Source organism: Stenella coeruleoalba (genome assembly GCF_951394435.1).
Source record: "Stenella coeruleoalba genome assembly, chromosome: 7".
Lineage (NCBI taxonomy): Eukaryota > Metazoa > Chordata > Mammalia > Artiodactyla > Delphinidae > Stenella > Stenella coeruleoalba.
Window position 1 is genome coordinate 55,498,089 of NC_137153.1, and position 20,547 is coordinate 55,518,635.

The 20,547-nt window shown below is 39.0% G+C and overlaps 1 protein-coding gene across 1 annotated transcript in view; it reads right to left on the minus strand.

Annotated features, from left to right (window-relative positions):
- The window catches only part of ADAMTSL1 (ADAMTS like 1), a 468,040-nt gene that overhangs the window by 239,869 nt on the left and 207,624 nt on the right, over positions 1-20,547 (minus strand). Inside the window, exons 11-13 of the mRNA XM_079927992.1 lie at positions 19,000-19,204; positions 17,556-17,703; positions 11,972-12,056 (exon numbers count right to left, since the gene is read on the minus strand). Coding sequence (XP_079784118.1) covers positions 11,972-12,056; positions 17,556-17,703; positions 19,000-19,204 — 438 coding nt within the window. The remainder of the gene's footprint in view (positions 1-11,971; positions 12,057-17,555; positions 17,704-18,999; positions 19,205-20,547) is intronic.

Consider the following 20,547-nt stretch of genomic DNA (forward strand, 5'->3'; position numbering starts at 1 on the left):
TGGGCATTTGTATCAAAGAGGCATTTGGATCTATGAGAAAAAAATAATTGCTGCTGGGTGGGAAAGGAACTAGGAGAGGGAAGGGGAAACACATTCTTTCATCTACTTAGTTATTTATTCAATGTTCCTCAATGAAATTAAAAGGAAAGATATTAAAAAAAAATCCTCCAAACTAGTAAACAAACAAAAAACCTTTGGAATGTTACAAAGGGCAGGCAACTCTTTAACTGAATCCCTCTAGGAGTTTCAAAGTGATTTACTTACAAAATCCATCATACTAAAAAAAAAAAATCCATCATACTAAGACAAACTTAAAATGATTATTTAAAAATATAGCTAGCTTTGCATTTCATGTTTGTACGAGAAGTAACCACTGGCTTTTCAACACGAAGCTAGACAATTTCATTAATGAATATATACATCAAATTCACTGACATTGGGTTCTTAAATCAAACTTATTTATGAATTCTTTTGTCATTGTAGCAACTAGGGGCTTGGTTTGTGGGAAAAGTGGTTATAAAGGGAGAGTATGTGAGAGTTTAGGGGGGATGATGGAACAGTTTTGTATCCTGATAGTGGTGGTGGTTATATGAATCTATGTCCATGATAAAATTTCATAGAACTATTAAAAAAATGAAGAAAGTGCATGAAAAACTTGTGAAATACAAATAAATTCTATAGCTTTTTATATATATATATATAGCTAAAGCATTAAAGTTTTGAGAGAACACTTATCTAAAATATGCCTCTACATTCACTTAGAACCACACCTAAATCATTCCAAACAAATGGGAATCTAACTTATTGTGAAAGCTCTTTAGTCAAGGATACTTGATCTGAATGTGGAATTATGAAAATATTTCTCAACTGCAGCTGTTAGCTTACAAGTCTCTGGAATTGCAAATAATTCATGCTGGTTATGAAATGCATATTGAAGTCTCCAAGCAAAATTTTGCAAAGGTGCCCAGGACATCACTCTGCAAAACATCTAATAGCACCACTTTTTTTCATACGTTCCTCACATCCTTAAGTATCACGTCTGAGTTGTGAGGGTCTTCAGCACTGTAAGGTGCCTGGTAGCATAACCAAGAATAGAATGGTTCTAGAAATTAAGATAACAAAACAAATGACAATTTTGATACGGTCACCAATACAATTATTTGAAAAAAAAAAAAATTCAGTGACTGCCCCGTCTAGTGCTGCCAGCCAGTGATGTGAAGGAAGAACCCAATTCCATAACATTCTAAGGCAGTCCAGGGACAGCAATATTTAGTGGCATTTTCCAAGTAGTTGACTTCTTTTTCTCAGGATAGTGTTGCCCTTTTGGGTTCTTTGAGAGGCAGCTGGCCTTGGCAAGAATGCCTCAATGGCTTTCTTGCGGAAATGCTCAGCGCTGGAAGTGGGGGAAGAAAGGCTGACTGCATTAAAGAGCACATTTTCCTTTCAAAGAGATGCTGTACTAGAAGGAAATGCTGCAGGAGATCAGAGTTCTCTCCAAGTTCCAACGAGCCAGAGATGACTGGGCTCTTTCAAAGCCTAGGACCTTGTACGTTTGAGTACTCTGTTAAACTCATCTTGTAGGTCTGACCCAGCTTCCTCTAATATGGTTCCAGACAAGATATTAGAAGGATGGGACTTCCCGGGTGGTCCAGTGGTTAAGAATCCAACTAAGCCCGCGTGCCACAACCACTGAGCCTGTGCACCACAACTAGAGAGCCCATGTGCTGCATCTACAGAGCCCACGTGCTCTGGAGCCCATGCACCACAACAAAGAGCCCGCGTGCCACAATGAAAGATTCCACATACCACAACTAAGACCCAATGCGGCCAAAAAATAAAGAAATAAAAAAAGATATTAGAAGGAATCTCACTAAAGGAGGGACCCTCTTGACCATCCGGATGTTGTTCTTCTTTAACAATAAGAGAAAAGCCAGAAGAAAGACAGTTGATAATAAATGTTTAAGAGTATTGGTCCCACATTGTCTTCTCTTCCCGACAAATCCAGTGCTCAGTCATCTTGTTTCCGGTAGCATCCAGCACACCTGATCGTGCCTTTTTTCTTGAATTACTTTCTCCTTGACTTACATGACACCAAGCTTTCCAGGTGTTTGTTTTTCTTTTCTGGTCACTTCCTTCTCAGGCTCCTTTGCTAGATCCTTCTCCTCTCCTCAAACTCTAAATATTGCAGTGCCTGAAGGCTCAGTTTGGTGCGGTCTTCTGATGTGCTCACCAATGATTCTTGGTTTCAAATACCACCAAAGTACAGGCAACTTCTAAGTATTTACCCTCCAGTCTATACCTTTTGTCTGAGCTTCATATCGAAACTTTTTTTTAAAGTAAGATTTGGGATAGCAAGCCATTTTACTCTTTGAAGGGAATAAACATTAATTTAACACAATCTATTTATCAAAAAATTATGCAGTGCTTCTTATGTGTCAGCCTCACTTCTAAGTGCTTTATAAATAAATGTTGTTAAATCCTAACAATAACCTGATGAGAAAAGAATTATTATTATCTCCATTTAATATACAGATGAGGAAACTGAGATATAAGCCACACACCTAGTAAGGTTTCATGCTCTTAGCCGGTACACATTGACATCTATCCTGAGCGGCATGTTCACTTGGATATTTCAAAGGTACCTCCAACTTAAAGTGTCCAAAATGGAACTCTTGATTCCCTTTCTTAGCATCCGATTCCTCTTCCAACCTTCTCCATCACAGCAAATGGTTCAACTGGGTAGCTAATTGCTCACATGAAAAATGAGGAGTTATTCTTGATCCCTCATTTTCCCTAGTTCCTCACTTTGAAACGATTCCCAAATTCTATTAATTCTCCCTCAAAAATGTATCTGAAATTCATTTACCTCTCTCCATCTCGACTACTACCACCTTGATATAATAACAGCAACAACCACAACAATAATAGCTAACGTTCACTGATATGTTTTAAGCATTTCTATATATTAGCTCATTATAACACTTAGGAGATGGGTACTGTCAGAAACATTGTGAAATGGACAAACAAGATTACTAGCAGACTTTCAGGGGCTGTCAAATTCTATGGACGTGTGAGTCTCTGTCTTTGGCTAGTCTATTTTGCAACTCCATGGAGGTGAAATTTTCCTTGTAGAGAGCTAGTGATGATGTAGATGTTTCTCGTTCATAGTGACGGAGCTTATTTTTCTGTTCATGCCAATGCAAATAATTTTGTCTGATAGAAAATATAAACTTTTCTAAATCTAATTCACATTAGAACTAGTTTTAACATCTTATTGGTTCTGTCATAATTCATGAGTTAAATAAAAAGTTAGATATGTGCTCATTTTATATTTATAAATCACAATTTTACCTTTCTGAAAATTATATTTTAACAACTTATATATTTAACAAAAATAAATTATATTTTAACAATTATATTTTCATCCCAATTTCTAGATGATAAAATTGAGACACAGATATTCCCAAGGTCATACTGCTAAATAAATGGCAGAGTCAAGATTCAAATCATGGCCATTTACTCTAGAATCCATGCTCTTTACCACCTCATTGTCCTGGCCCTAAGGCTGCCATGTAAGCCGGATCATTGATGCTAACATCTGCTCTCCCGTGGACTACCACAATAGCCACTGGTCTGTTTTCTTCCTCTGTTAGCTCTTAATATGCTTTCTTCATGCTGTAGCCAGGGGGCTCTTAAAATGTAAACCTTTTCATTGTTCCTGCTATACCCAGAAACAAAGCCAAGCTCCTTACCCAGGTTTATATCATGCCATTATCCATCTTCATCTCCTACAATCCTCCCCACCCCCAGCCCAGTCACTAGCTTCCAGACACACTAGTCTTCCTTCACTTGCTTAAATGTGTGTAATTCTTTCCTGACTCAGGGTTCTGGCATGTGTGGATCACTCTCTGGATGACCCTCCTCCCTTCTCTCAGCTTAGAATAACTTCCGCTCATCCTACAGGTCTCAGCTGACATGTCCCTTCTCAAAGAAGACTTCCCTGACTCCCAGACCTTTTGGGGGCCCCTGTCAGACTCTGACAGAACCTCTTCATTTTCTTATAACAGCAATCAGTTTTTGATAATCCAGTGTGAATCTTTATGGAATAACTATCTCATTTATTAGACCAAATCTCCATGAAGGTAGAACTTCACATAACAGGTGCTCAAAAATACATTTTTTTTTCAAATGAATAAGTGAATGGGTAAATAGGAGGGTAAGGGTTGATGTTATGAGTGATCTGATATTGGGCTTATTCTTGGCTCCAGAGGTTGAAACCAAGCTAGATAAAGAGGCAATAGCCTAAAACCTCAAAGAAATTAAATCATACTTTTAAGTTCCAGGCATTGGCATGGAAAATCTGAAACCATTTTCCTGTTTTAGAAGTTTCTTATGGTCTTTCAAAAGGTGACTGTGCCCAGATTTAGTAGCTATCATGGGCTTATTTATTTTTATTTCTTATAGCTGCCTTTGGGCAGTATGTGCTGGCCTTGATTCATCTTGACGGGGTTTGGGTTATCATGTAGCTTGAGACAAGTTTAAGTTCTGTGTCTATCATACTTGTTAAGTTCTGTGTCTATCATACTTGTTATCATACTTGTTGATGTTAAATCTCAATAAAAATGCTGCTTTATAGAATAAAAGGATTTGGGGAAGCTTTGAGACAGAGGATGCCTTCAGTAATTTATACATGACTCTGGTCTAACACTGCCTTATTATACGACCAGCCACCCAACAGTGAAGACTCTGGAGCATTGTGGAATTGTTCCTAGTTTAGAGAAGCCCACTCTTTAAAACTCAATACACACAGATATTTGGGAAAAAGAGAAGACAGACCCTTAACTGTATGAGAAGACACAATGGAGCCAAATCACTCTCCACCAATGAAAAATGAGGCTACGACACTCGTTTCAGACCATCTTTCTCTCCGTTGCTTTTCTGACCTATGTGAACAGAACATGATTGAAAAGTTTGGTTTTCCTTAGGGCTAGTCTGATGATTTAAAAAGCCATATCTCGGGAACTAAAATGCCATTATAGCTTACAATGCTATTAGTGCATTTGGAGTTCTTAGCTTAATAAAAGAATGTAGATTTTCATGCATATTATTTTCTCTGACTTGGATAAAAATCTAAAATATTGTAAACTCAGAATACTTGTCATGAACCATTTCTTCTTCACATGGAGTGGAATTAGTTTATCTTGCAATTTTGTAAAGGTTTCTTTCCCTTAATTCAACAAGTTTGGCAAAGCTTTCCAAAGAAAAGTTCAGTTCATTAAAAATGACCTTAATGGACTTAACACATATTGGTGGTGACAGGGTCCATACTGTATTTTGGCACACAAGGATCCCATTAATTTGTCTTTGCCACTCTCTAGGGCTCAGCTGAGCAGTAGTTCAGATTTAGTTCTGAAAGTAGCTCCAGATTGAGCATTAAGTGGAGACAGTAGGAGGGGCAGACAAATTTAGAACTTCTTGGTTTGCAAGAAAGGTTTTTCTAATGACTACATAAAAATGGCTGTCTGCTCTCTTGAATTTGTTATTGATTTTTCTGTCTCTGTGCATTCTGGGAGCAAGCTTGGGGTATCAACTGGACGTAACTCAGAGTTGAGAGAGGATGCTTTTCCATCTGAGCATTTTCTAAACTTTCCTTATTAATTTTTGCCATTTGCTATAGATTTCTTTTGGTTCAAATAAAGGTAACTAACCCTTGTCCCTTAGGATAAATTCTCGGCTAAATTCAAAGTGTGCCTCTTACAAGTGAGTCTTCAAAGAGGAGACACAGGAAGGTGGTGCTAGCTGGGGAACCACTAGTTGAATTGGGGGTTATTTGGGGTTACTTGTGGTTCTCTCACATGCCACATGATACAACATGTATGAGGCAGTGATAAGACCTGCCTCAATTTCTCCATTTGTAAATGAGTAATTATTATACAATTTTACTTACTTAAATATTCTCTAAGAAGATGAATGATGCCGGAAAAGGTCCAATCATAACCACAGTTAACACCTAAACAGAGTTTTCTGCATACCAGGTACTTTACACATAACTTAATCCTCTAAATAGCCTTGTGATATAGATACCATTATGTTTGTTTCTCAAATGAGGAAATTAAGGTCTCTGGGGTTAAGTGATTTGTCAGGGTTCCCTCTTACTGTTGGGGGGTCCATGACTCACACCCAGGAGGTCCCCTGGAGGCCACACTTTTCACCACTGTGCCTGCTGCTACCAGGCATGTAGCTTTGATCGATAGTTAAAGTGCTTTTTACTTTGATTCCAGCGGGGCTGTATTCTTGTTTGAGCACACAAATATACAGACTCACACCCCCTCACCAACTCACATAGTTGGCAGCCTGAGGTACCTGAAAAAATTTCATGTTTTAGGAAATTATCTGTGGTTCCTTGAGGGCAGGGACTACTGGGTTACTTTTTACCGTACCTGCCCTTGACACAAAGTCTGGCCCAGAGCAGGTGACTTAAGAGCGAATTCAGCTTCTTTCATTACGAGGTGTGAACAATTAGAAGGTCCAGTGTTATTTAAAATACATAATCAGCCAAAGAATTTATATTAAGCATCTGCAGAGGATATAAGGGATAAGAACGATTTGGGTAGACAGGGAGACCAGAAAGGAAGGAGTTGGAAAGGAGAGAGGTCACGATCGTTATGGGGATAAGGGCTCATTCAGTCTGGCCAGTATGAGGCTCTCACTCCACCATGTGCCAAATCAAAATTAAATGCTTTTGTGCTTTGTTATCCCGTAACTCTAATGCCATGCTCTGCCTGAACATCCTTTTCGAGGGTTTAATGATCTGCAAGTAGTGTTTACATTTCTTGATCTTAGGTGACTCTGAATTCCTAAGAGATATACCTGTTTCCCTCTATATAGAAGATGTTTCTTTTTATGTTCTGTGGCCTGAGATTCACAAAGAGAATGTACTTGAGGTACCTTGTATTGAGGATATGAACTGCAAAACTACCTGGATCCATTACCAATGTTTGATTCCCTAAATATCCTTTGGGGGAAAATATAAAATCACACAATTAACAGTCCTAATTGTGTCACACAATTAACAGTCCTAGCCACTTAAAAAAAGTACGAATTCACATTCTTAACCACTGAGTTAAGCCATCCACATTCTCAGACAACTTACTGGATATAAATATGGACTAATATAAACATATAGCTTAAATATTATATATTTAAATACTATTTTCACCAAGGTAAACAAACCATTTAATGACTAGAGGATCACGATGGAGACTCTCATTGGCTTTTCTTTCTGTATCTTAATTCCTTGTGGGTTCTGTTCACACAGATGCATGACAGGAATTTCCCTTTGCCTCTTACTGAATCAGCCCCATCACTAAGCTGATGCCATCTGGCATCCAGATATTACCTCTGCCTTCTGCCCACTTGCTCTCCTTCTTCTTCCTTTTTAATATGGCTCACACCAAGGTTATTTGTGGCAATACATTTAAGGCTTGGGTATTGTGTTGCAGCCCCAAAATGTTTTCCTAACCATGCGGTAAAGCTGTTCACGAAAAATCTAATAAGATAAGTCAACATGTTTTTAAGTGTAAGATCAAGGCACAGAGGACCACCCAATCCCACCTTTGAAAGGACAGCACCGTTAGGGGTCTCCACCTGGTGTATGCTGCGGTTTGATGGAGGGATGGCTAGTTAAAATGGCGGTGCTGGTCAAGTGTACCCAAGGGAATCACCTGTCTCCCGTCACTTGTTCTGAGCCATCCAAGCACTCCTGGCAACTGAAATCACTCTGGGGTGGACCTGACTTCCCGAGATGCCCAATTAGTCTGACCTTCCTCTCCCTGGGATGACGTGATTCAGAGAGCAGGAAGTCTAGAAAGAGAAAGGTAAGGCATCGAGAGCCCCCACGCCATCACCTTCTAGGGCATTGGGTGGCTTGTGAGTGGCTTGAAGGAGTTAAGAAAATGAAAAACTTTCTTCCTATTCCAAGTCGGATTAGGTTTTTTAAGAAGGCCAGCTGATTAACTATAGTAGCAGTAGACAGCTGTCTTGACAGGTCCTAGAGGTCACCATAGTTTCATTTTTGCTCAAGAAATTAAGCTATCAAAGTGGCCACGCTGTGTACTTGGCTTGAAGTGGGCATCCTGTTCATGCACACATCCCAACAAAGACCGAAAGGAAGGTATAAAAGCAGGAGATGCAAAATCAAGTCAGTGATTTCTTTAGCTTCTATCTGATTAATGAGTATAATTGTATGACCACAACGTAGTTCTGATCCCTCACCAAACAGAAGTAAAATTTTGAGGGTTTAAAAAATACCTAGAAAGCTGTTTCCATATATTTGTCAGTGGAAGCAACCAGCTGGCATTTCAAGGATGCGTCCTAAATCTAACATTACTCTCACCAGCTGGAGGCAAATTCAAAAACACATAGTTTGAATAACAGCAGAAGAGAATTCTGTCAGCCCCTCTCCCCTTTCCCCCTTTCTAGTGGTAGAATGGCCCTGCTATTACCCTCAGAAAAATGCAACTCTCCGAGAATCATATTTTTTGTACAAGTCTATCTCACACCATAATGCTTTCCACGTTAATTGTGTAGCAGGGATTTCTATGGATTTCTCAGCTGACATCCTTGGAAGCAAGTTCACTTTACTGTGTGAATTTATAAGGTTGTCTGTGCTTGACCAGCTTCAGTAGCTAAAAGCCCCCATCCCTTAGTCTCAGTTTGGGGCTGGATCTTGTTCACGCTGCCCTGCTCGATTAAGAGAGACAAAGCTGCTTCAAGATTCTTGATGTAGGTTGTCAGGAAAACCTGATCAAAACATGTGTGTGGATTAAGGCAAATTATGGCCACCAGTGAAAAGTCAGTTTAGAGTGCAGGACTCCCCGAGTGGGTTAAGAAAGCATTTTCTGCAGATCAAGAAAATATACTCATCACAATATTCCTACCTTTGTACCATATGAATCAAATACACTGTAAATAAACCAGGTCTCTGCTGAGGAAAAAACAATGTCTGAAAGCATTTATCAATGAAGCTGCAGCTTCATAAGATGAATCTCATCAACAGTAAGTTCATTACTATCATGTGACCCACTATTGATATTTATTTCAGCTATTCTATGAGACTAACAACTGTATTTGTATCTTCTGCATGGCATTTAGTTTAGCAGAATATGTGACATACTTCTGTTCTATAAAGTTTTAGTTATTTCTTGGCAGTTCAGTTTTCAGTATTTTACTATAGTTTTCTTCTAAACATGTCTTAGAGTGGTCGCTTTCAAACATTTTTGGCTACAGTGATAACCCCAATTTTTTTTTTCATTTTGGGGTTACCAAAAGAATCTGACATTCAATAATGGTGTCTCCATATACTAAAGACTTTAAGCTACTGATTTTCCCATAGTATTTAATGAGACAGGCTGGTGATAATATTTTCATTCTACATAAGGGGAAGTAAAGGCTATTTGCTGTTTTATTACAGAACTCTCCCTGTTAACTGGAGCCAAAGCAAGAGATAATAGTCCTGGACCACTGTTCTTGCTTCTCTTCTCTGTATTAGTTCAGAAGTGACAACCACAGCTTCTAAACATTACTCTTTAATTTAAGCAATGTGAGTCTCTGGTGGGGGGGAAGGAAAGCCTTGGTGACAGTGTATCATTTTTTCATTATACTACGGAGAGTAATTATAGGTTGTTCCATACATTCAGAAACTAGTCTGTGTGGTTTTAAAAAAAGAATTAAGACCCTGCAAAATGATGTTTTTAAAATTCAAAATCAATTAAAAAAAATAATGTGACATGTAGGACCTTTCCTAGGGTTCAGTGTGGTAAACAGTAAAGTGTATTAAAATGTGGAAACCACATACCTTTCATTACATTATTCTACAGCTGTCATTTATTTCATTTTTGTATAAAAGTAATTATTGTTCTGAGCATAACAGTATACATTTCCCTTACCCGGCACTAGCACTCCAATTACAATCAACTTCAATTCAGATTAATCATGCCAAATGGCAATTCCATTACACCAAGAGTAAAATTTAATAATCTAATATATGGCTATAGTTTCAATGGTTAAAACTATGTGTTTACTACGTTAGGGATTTTGTTAAGATTAAAGTTACGCATAATGCATCTTAATCAGAATTTTAGTGGAAAACACTCATTACAAATTATAGTTGAATGTGGTCTATGTAATGCTTCTGCAGAAGCATTAAACTCTACTTACAGCTTTCATTTGAGAGGTATCTAATAAAGAGAAGGACTTTTAATTATTAGTATAAGGTGTTTTGATCTAATTTAAACTTTGTTATATTATTTAACATCGGTCATAATGCAATATTACTCCCAGAATTATGCTTTAGACCAAATGACAAAATATAATGTACGGGAGAGCAGAGTTTATTTAGGTAAAATAATACCTATCTGGCTTTAAATGTATTGAGTCTAGGAATACGTATAAGGAGTAACTAGCTCCAATTACATGGCATCTTTCTGTGCCTTAAATAGGACCCCTTAGCGGATTCAAGAGTTAATACCCCTCTAAAATGAACTGCTTCCTTCCTCTCCAGCAGCAAGAAGGTCTGTCAAGCCAGGTACTGGCAGGAGAGAAACAAAGTTTCAAGCCTTTATATAGTCACATAAAAGTTGCACTGTATCTTTAACCACTGCCTTTCCTCCAAAGTTCTGCAGTGGCTAGCTGCTTTTTCTTAAAGCCTTTTCTCAAAGAAGTTGCAAACAAAATGCTGTAGCAACTTTATGATACAGAGATAATCTATGTTTTGCTTCTTATCCTTTTAAGTAAGAAATGTGTTACCTTATATATAAACCATTTTTCTGTGAAACCAAGTACCATTTTTTTTTTACAAATGAACTTTGGTCATTTTACCAATCTGTATTTTGGATTTCTTTTTCAATCTCTTGATGTTTAGGGTGTGATTCAGAACACAATCTGTGTTCTGGCTAACCATATCAGATTTAGATTCAAACAGGATGACTCAGAAGAGGTTCTAAATTGCTTTGGAATATATAAATTATAATCTTAATTTATATATTATATTTAGTAAAATTTAAACTACAGGTTGAATTTGGAAACCATTTTGTATCCTGAATGCTATACTGTGAGCTCTTGGAGGGTGGGTAACGTAACATGTCTTAGGTACCAATGCATAGCACTGAGCCTAGTACTTGTATTAAATAAATTTATCTAGAAAATCATCAGTCAGAGAAACTGCTTTGGTCATAGATGAAATTCATCAATAAAGTGCTTTCCTGTATTTTTCAAAATGATGTAGCAGAGAGGTCTATCAGTGTATTGCAGTAGAATCAATATACAGTTATTGGTCAATCAATCAACCAACCTAAGTTTGTCTCTCTTCCTTGTTTCCTCTGCTGAAGTATCTGGAAAATCTGTGCCTAGTGGTCTTACAGATTTCATGGCCTTGATCAAACTGAGCCAGTGTGGGACCTTGATCAAGTGGGGCAAAGACCTGGTATCCATCTGATACCAATCCCAGCAAGAAAGGGAAAAGAAAAGCTAATAAGCTTCCTTTGACCTCAGATATATTTCACTTACCCTTTCATTTTTGTGAGTGGCTATACTGCAAAGCTGGGAGATAAGGAGTATAAAAAGCGGCCTAGGCTTTCACATCAAATCTGCGCTACATCATCAGATGCAGCCTGGACCTTCTCACCTTTGGCCTCTTGGCAAAAGAAAACAGGAGGTCAGATTTTGGAGAAGAGGGTAGGCACTACACTTTCATTTTCTTAGTTCATAACTGAAAAGATTCAGAGAGCAATCATGTTTTGAGAAACACTATGAAACTGATAAATCTCCAATTTGACAGCCCCAAAGCCTCATTCCACCCTTGGTAAGAGGAGTACACTTAGCTCAGAACCCACGAAAGCCACCATCAGCAAGACACTGCTTTCTTTAAACCAATCAGCTTCAAAAGCAGAACAACGCATGGTTGAAAACTTACGAGGGCTCTTCTGACACAGCAGCTCCTTCTTCAAGTTCTTGAGCTTGTTTGTACCATGGTAGCTTGGCCTCTACCGGAAGTTTTTCTGAGAATTAAGTGCATACACACAAAAGAGAGGAGGTTAGAACCAATTTAGGATTTCAGGGAAATTTCATTTTCTCCTCCCCAGTTGTTGACTTTGTACTACCTAAAAGTTATGATGTCGATAACTGCAAATATGTTTTTAGGTCAATTTCTGCCTATGATGATAGTTATATGAAGAAAATGAAAATCAGATTTTAAAATGTTTAATACCACTAGTCTCTGTGTATATGTCCCCTTTATTATGTCGATTAGCAAAGGAAAGTCTTTTTATTATGAAAATCATAACTCTAGAGCTCTGTATGTGTATAAAGGGTCATTGAAATATCTTTGATTCTATTTCCTGTTGAAAAGATTTACCTTTTAAAACAAACACAAAGTACAATGGATTATACTGTGATACTTTCATAAATTCTAACTTGTTTTTCTTTTGCCTTTTGGCTAAGTGTGATCTGTTCCATACTGTGAAAAACAAACAAAATTGACACTCTGAAATTCACAAAATGTTGCTTTAGACATTTGACTCATTCAATTCCAACCCAAGGCTCTATGACAACTGGAATACGATAAACTTAGGGTCCACAACTCGTAATTTGACTTGCTTCAACTATTTATCTAGCTTTGGCAAAACAATTCAGAACAAGTTTCCTAACTACTTCCTAGCAAAAAAATGTGGAGGAGAAAAAGAAAGAGGGAGGTAATAACTGCCCCTACAGAAGTAACTGCCAAGATTCCCATTCTGACATATTTATTAGGGTCATTTATAGGCATATTTGCCTTTACAGTATGAGCCAGTGACGCTCTATCACCATTTTATAACAAATAATTGTAAAGATGAAAGAAATATGTCTATATATGCGTACACCATAGGATTATATGGCATTTTAATGATGTTTAGAGAGCCAGACTCACTACTTACTTGTGAAAATCCAGATTTATTCTTTTTTTTTTTATGGACCATTTTTAAAGTCTTTATTGAATTTGTTACAATATTGCTTCTGTTTTATGTTTTGGGTTTTGGCCCCGAGGCATGTGGGATCTTAGTTCCCTGACCAGGGATCGAACCCACACCCCCCACAGTGGAAGGTGAAGTCTCAACCACTGGACCACCAGGGAAGTCCCCAGATTTTATTCTTGATAGTTAACCACAAACTGCTTTTCTTTCTCTGAAGTGGCTGGGTAAAGGACGAATGAATAAAGAATGGACTATTTTAAGTTAGGGTCATCACTTATCCTCTATGTACAACAATTGTTTATGGTCAGAAAACAAAGCCAGTGAGAAATATTGATGTAAAACTGCCAAAGCCAAAAGGATTTGCTAACATTTTGAATCCAGGAAGATGGTTCTGAAAATACACACATCATTTTACAACTAGCCCACCTCCCCCAGATAAATGACTCGGTCAATGAAGCCGTCTATGACAGCTCGAACCATCCCTGTCTTTCCATAATGAAGAATTCAGCTTGGCACTAATAGTAGGCTTTTAATACATTACTCTCTTTTTGAACCGAACTCTGTCAGCTGTATCAGTGGCCACTGCTTCCTTTATATATATTTTTAACACTTTTATTGGAGTATAATTGCTTTACAATGGCGTGTTAGTTTCTGCTGTATAACAAAGTGAATCAGCTATACATATACATATATCCCCATATATCCTCCCTCTTGCGTCTCCCTCCCACCCTCCCTATCCCACCCCTCTAGGTGGTCACAAAGCACCGAGCTGATAATCCCTGTGCTATGCGGCTGCTACCCACTAGCTATCTATTTGACATTTGGTAGTAGATATGCCACTCTCTTACTTCCTCCCAGCTTACCCTTCCCCCTCCCCGTGTCCTCAAGTCCATTCACTATGTCTGCGTCTTTATTCCTGTCCTGACCCTAGGTTCTTCAGAACTTTTTTTTTTTTTAGATTCCATATATATGTATTAGCATACGGCATTTATTTTTCTCTTTCTGACTTACTTCACTCTGTATGACAGACTCTAGGTCCATCCACCTCACTACAAATAACTCAATTTCATTTCTTTTTATGGCTGAGTAATATTCCATTGTATATATGTGCCACATCTTCTTCATCCACTCATTTGTTGATGGACACTCAGGTTGCTTCCATGTCCTGGCTGTTGTATATAGAGCTGCAATGAACATTGTGGTACATGACTCTTTTTGAATTATGGTGTCCTCAGGATATATGCCCAGTAGTGGGATTGCTGGGTCATATGGTAGTTCTATTTTTAGTTTTTTAAGGAACCTCCATACTGTTCTCCATAGTGGCTGTATCAATTTACATTCCCACCAACAGTGCAAGAGGGTTCCCTTTTCTCCACACCCTCTCCAGCATTTATTATTTGTAGACTTTTTAATGATGGCCATTCTGACTGGTGTAAGGTGATATATCATTGTGGCTTTGATTTGCATTTCTCTAATAATTAGCGATGATGAGCATATTTTCATGTGCCTGTTGGCTACCTGTGTATGTCTTCTTTGGGGAAATGTCTATTTAAGTCTTCTGCCCATATTTTGATTGGGTTGTTTGTTTTCTTTGGTATTAAGCTGTATGAGCTGTTTGTACATTTTAGAAATTAATCCCTTGTAGGTAGCATTTTTTGCAGATATTTTCTCCCAGTCCACAGGTTGTCTTTTTATTTTGTTAATGGTGTCCTTTGCTGTGCGAAAGTTTAAGTTTGATTAGGTCCCATTTGTTTATTTTCGTTTTTATCTCTATTACTCTAGGAGACAGATCCAAAAAAATATTGCTACTATTTATGTCAAAGAGTGTTCTGCTTATGCTTTCCTTTAGGAGTTTTATAGAATCTGGTTTTACATTTAGGTCTTTACTTCATTTTGAGTTTATTTTTGGATTTGGTGTTAGAGAATGTTCTAACTTCATTGTTTACATGTAGCTGTCCACTTTTCCCAGCACCACTTACTGAAGAGACTGTCTTTTCTCCATTGTATATTATTGCCTCCCTTGTCATAGATTAATTGGCCATAACTGTGTGGGTTTACTTCTGGGCTTTCTGTCCTGTTCCACTGATCTGTATGTCTATTTTTGTGCTAGTACCATACTCTTTTGATGACTGTAGCTTTGTAGTATAGTCTGAAGTCAGGGAGCCTGATTCCTCCAGCTCCGTTCTTCTTTCTCAAGATTGTTTTGGCTGTTCAGGGTCCTTTGTGTTCCCATACAAATTTTAGAATTTTCTGTTCTAGTTCTGTGAAAAATGCCATTGGTAATTTGATAGGGATTGCATTGCATCTGTGGATTGCCTTTGGCAGTATGGTCATTTTAAGAATATTTATTCTTCCAATCAAGGAACATGGTATATCTTTCCATCTGTTTATGTTGTTTTTGATTTCTTTTATCAGCATCTTATAGTTTTTGAAGTACAGGTTTTTGCCTCCTTAGGTAGGTTTATTCCTAGGTATTCTATTCTTTTTGATGCGATGGTAAATGGAATTGTTTCTTTAATTTCTCTTTCTGATATTTTGTTATTACTGTATATAAATGCAACAGATTTCTGTATGTCAATTTTGTATCTAGCGAATTTACCAAATTCATTGATGAGCTCTAGTAGTCTTCTGGTAGTGTCTTTAGGATTTTCTATGTAATGTATCATTTCATCTGTAAACAGTGAGAGTTTTACTTCTTCTTTTTCCGTTTGGATTCCTTTTATTTCCTTTTCTTCTCTGACTGCTGTGACTAGAACTTCCAAAACTATGTTGAATAAAGCTGGCGAGAGTGGGCACCCTGGTCTTCTTCCTGATCTTTGAGGAAATGCTTTCAGCTTTTCACCATTGAGTATGATGTTAGCTGTGGGCCTGTCACATATAGGCTTTATTATGTTGAGGTATTCCCCCACTATGCCCACTTTCTGACGAGTTTTTACCATAAATGGATGTTGAATTTTATCAAAAGCTTTCTCTGCATCTATTGAGATGACCATATGCTTTCTATTCTTCAATTTGTTAATGTGGTGTATCACATTGATTGATTTGATTGATCTGCAGATACTAAAAAATCCTTGCTTCCCTGGGATAATCCCACTTGATCATGGTATATGGTTCTTTCAATGTATTGTTGGATTTGGTTTGCTAGCATTTTGTTGAGGATTTCTGCATCTATGTTCATCAGTGATACTGGTCTGTAATTTTCTTTCTTTGTGACATCTTTGTCTGTTTTGGTATCAGGCTGATGGTGGCCTCATAGAATGATTTCAGAAGTGTTCTTTCCTCTGCAATATTTTGGAATAGTTTTAGAAGTATAGGTGTTAACTCTTCTCTAAATGTTTGGTAGAATTCACCTGTTAAGCCATCTGGTCCTGAACTTTTGCTTGTTGGGAGTTTTTAAATCACAGTTTCAATTTCAGTACTTGTGACTGGTCTGTTCATATTTTCTACTTCTCCCTGGCTCGGTCTTGGGAGATTGTACCTTTCTAAGAATTTGTCCATTTCTTCTAGATTGTCCACTTTATTGGTGTATAGTTACTCATAGTGGTCTCTTATGATCCTTTGTATTTCTATGGTGTCAGCTGTAACTTATCCTTTTTCATTTCTGATTTTATTGATTTGGGCCCTCTCCCTTTTTTTCTTGATGAGTCTCACCACCCTGTGTGGTTTTTTTTTTAATTTATTTATTTTTGGCTGCGTTGGGTCTCGCTGCACCCGGGTTTTCTCTAGTTGCGGAGAGCAGGGACTTCTCTTTGCTGCATGCGCAGGCTTCTCATTGTGCTGGTTTCTCTTTGTAGAGCACAGACTCTAGGCACGCAGTCTTCAGTAGTTGTAGCTCACGGGCTCTAAAGCACAGGCTCAGTAGTTGTGGCGCATGGGCTTAGTTGCTCCACAGCATGTGGGATCTTCCCAGACCAGGGCTTGAACCTGTGTCCCCTGCATTGGCGCCACCAGGGAAGCTGTCACCACCTTGTTTTTTTTTTTTTTTTTTTTTTTTGCGGTACGCGGGCCTCTCACTGTTGTGGCCTCTCCTGTTGCGGAGCACAGGCTCTGGACGTGCAGGCTCAGTGGCCATGGCTCACGGGCCCGGCCGCTCCACGGCATGTGGGATCTTCCCGGACCGGGGCACGAACCCGTGTCCCCTGCATCGGCAGGCGGACTCTCAACCACTGCGCCACCAGTTTTTAACAGCAAGCAATATGGATAGTACCACCTTGTTTTTAACAGCAAGCAATATGGATAGTAAATCAGACATATATTTCTAAAATATCTCCTTTCGAGCAAATATATCTGATATTTTTCAGCAACACTCTTCTATCAACTTTCTGAACCAGGAGAGAATTATAGCAATACAAAGTGCTTAAAAACAATGTGCAAGCAAAACTACTTGAAAGATTTTTAGAAAGAGTTAAGTCCATTTAGTAGAGTCTAAGTTACAAAGAATAGCTATTAAGAACACTTGGGATACTTAATTATATTCCAAGGAGTTGAAAACAGCACTGAATATGTACAACAATAACAAGACTGGTTACAGAGCCCCTGTCAAGTTACCTTTGGGTTTATAGCAGGGAGTGGGTATGATGCATTCCTCTTTTATGTGGGGCTTGGTTTTGGGGCTACAGCCTCCGGTGTGCATTCCCCGATGGTCGATGCAGAGGACCACACGGTACCTGAGGCCCTGGCCGCACGTCACTGTGCACTGGAAGGAGAGTGCAAGAGAGGAGACTCATAGGCAAAGCCTTGTTTACTTTTCTTCATTTCCCACCTGAGACTTTTCAAAGGGCTCCTTTTACAGAAGGACTCCTGGTGGCTTTATACCACTTCTTACTAGTCATGGGATCTTTGTTCTATTTGGCAATTTGAGGGTGAAGCTGACTGAACATTAAATCACTTGCAATTTCTTAGCTTTGGATTAGTCAGTCAGCCTTTCTTAAACACCCACTGTGTGCAAAGTCCCAAACCAAGTCGCAAAAAGAAGGAGAAAAGAAATTATAGAGTGTGCCCGATTTTGATTACCAAGACTGTATGTCAATTTTATTAGTCACTTTGCTAATGACTGTTAGGTCCAAATTATGGGAAATGCCAGCTCCCATGTGGACATTAATTTTTTTTTAACTTCCATCATAGCTAATTTATCTCGCTGCACGGCTGATCCAATTGATTATAGTGACGTGGAAAAAAGACGTTGAAAGGAACGGATTCAATGGCCAGATGGAGACAGCACCTCCAGTGGTTCTACATGCCTGGGAACAAGTCTAGATAGGAAGATGTCACAGCTCCGATCTGCTGCCACAAAGCCACAAGGCTAAGTGAATAGCCCTTTGCCATCTCTGTGGCTGTGGGCACATCTTTCCATCTCACCTTTCCATCTCCTGTGCCATTTCACACCTTTTTCCACTAGCAGCCAGGATCCCTCAAATAACATTTTATGCTTAAGCTGCTGCAGTGGCTTCCCTAAGGTCTAGACTGTTTTGGTTTTAATTAATCCCACTTCACCTCCATTCTAATTATGTTGCTATCTTCATTTCATCTTTTTTTCAGTGAATAATATAGTTTTCATGTTAATCCACTGAAGACACTTTTTGGACATAGACAAAGTAGAAGAAATAAAAAATGAAACCAAACTTTTGGTCTACTGAGCTTGACCATCAGAACAGCGCACACAGTTTCAGGCTCAGTCATCGGCCTCAATTACGCTTGACAGACATTTGCCTCCTCTTGTCATTTGAGGGAATGTTATGGGGAGTGACAGAGGTTTCTTAAAGTAGCTTGAAGAAAGATGTTTGAAAAAATATATACATATATTGTTTCCTACTCATTTACTTTTGGCGGGGCTCGATTCGGGGCAAGCCTGCTCTGGGGGCTAAACGGGTAGGCTTCTAGACCCCTCCAGAGGAGAAGCGGGGAGCTGCACAGGGTGGGTGGTGGGGTCATGATGAAGAGAGGGAAGAGTGGACTTACTCTCCTAACGAACAAAGAAAGAAGGCACAGTTACCGGAGACCACTCCTGTGCCAGCCATTTAGGGCAGTCAAAAATGTTGCAGGGCTGCACGATGGGCATCTTAGGGGTGTACATGCATTTCCACTCTTCCACTGAGGTGACATGCCCCTGGATGTCCTCCTCCACACAGGAAACTGCCCGGCTCTGGATGCCCCCCCCACACGAGGAGGAGCACGCGGTCCACGGGGTGGCCTCCCACCTACAGAAGCAAGGGGAGTCATCAGGGCAGACACGCACACTGCCCACCTCCTCAGTGAGCTTTCCCACCAACCCCTTCCCAGTGCCCATCGGGGCGATCAGGTTCTGAGAGGCTACACTCCAGAGGACCAAAAGCCAGCTACAGCCTGAAATCTGACGAGTCAGAGAGGATTCGATGCTGGCAAAAGTGCTCTGTAAGCCTCGAAGCTCTACACAAATGTGAGAGATTACTCTTGGAGAGTGGTCTACAAGGATAACTGTGGGGTCTGTAGCCTACTCAAAAGAGGGCTCAGTGTTCAGTCCTTCTTCTTACGGCTTCAGTATAGATTCTGAGTGTGTCTGTCTGTGTGTGTGTTTGTGTGGGGGTGTACGTGTATATATAATATTTACATTATTTTATATTTTATAAATATATTGCATCTATCTAGTAGCTATCTATCTCAATATCTATCTCAAGACTAAAACTGGTTAATCAGTTAACACTAATAGTTTGTACCTGGGATAATACTTTTCATTTTCGATGCAATACTTTATTACTTAGCTTCTGGACACTTTTACATGAGAAGATCAAGAAAGATTCAGGTAAATCAAATACTCTTTCTCCCTTGCTTCTACAGTCATCAACTTTGGGAGTACATGGATTTAGCATAATTCTGATGTTCAAACTGTATCATTAGGAACCAAAATGTTAATATAGGCGTTATCTACTTATTCCCTAGCTGCTAGGGGCGGGGGTACTGACAGTTAGCACTCCCTAAAGAACTCCTGGAATTGTGAAGAAGTTTGGCTCTGGTTCAAAGGCTGATGGCATTGGAATCTATAGATAAAGTAAAGTAAGGGAAAAAATAGCAATGTTGTCAATAGCACTTAAGAGAATTTCATTGATTCTTCAGATCTCTACGCAGCTCTGGTGCATCTGGGACCAGAGGCTGAGAGATATCTTTGCCCGGTTCTCTTCTCTCTTCCCGTAGGTTTAAAGAATGTCGTAGTTTTTAACAATAAAAGCAGGGGGACTGGGCTTCTTTTTCTTGCATATATAGTCTGCTTGTTGATAAGGACTGCTCAAGATTTAAGATTTCTCTTAGAATTATGAGAGATATCATTGTAATGAGAGAAAAACAAAATGTCACCAAGTTGATCCACTTGAATAGTTAAATGTAAAAACACCACACAGGCATACCGTGGAGACATGACTTATTCTCTACGTGGGATCTCATGTGTATTGTGAGCCTGCTTTCTCCTTTTCAAGAGCCTGGATAATGTGTGTTTCCCAGTTACGGAGAATTTTCCTCCACATTTTCTCTGCACTGTTCAAGTCTAGGCAACAACTGTTATCTACACTGC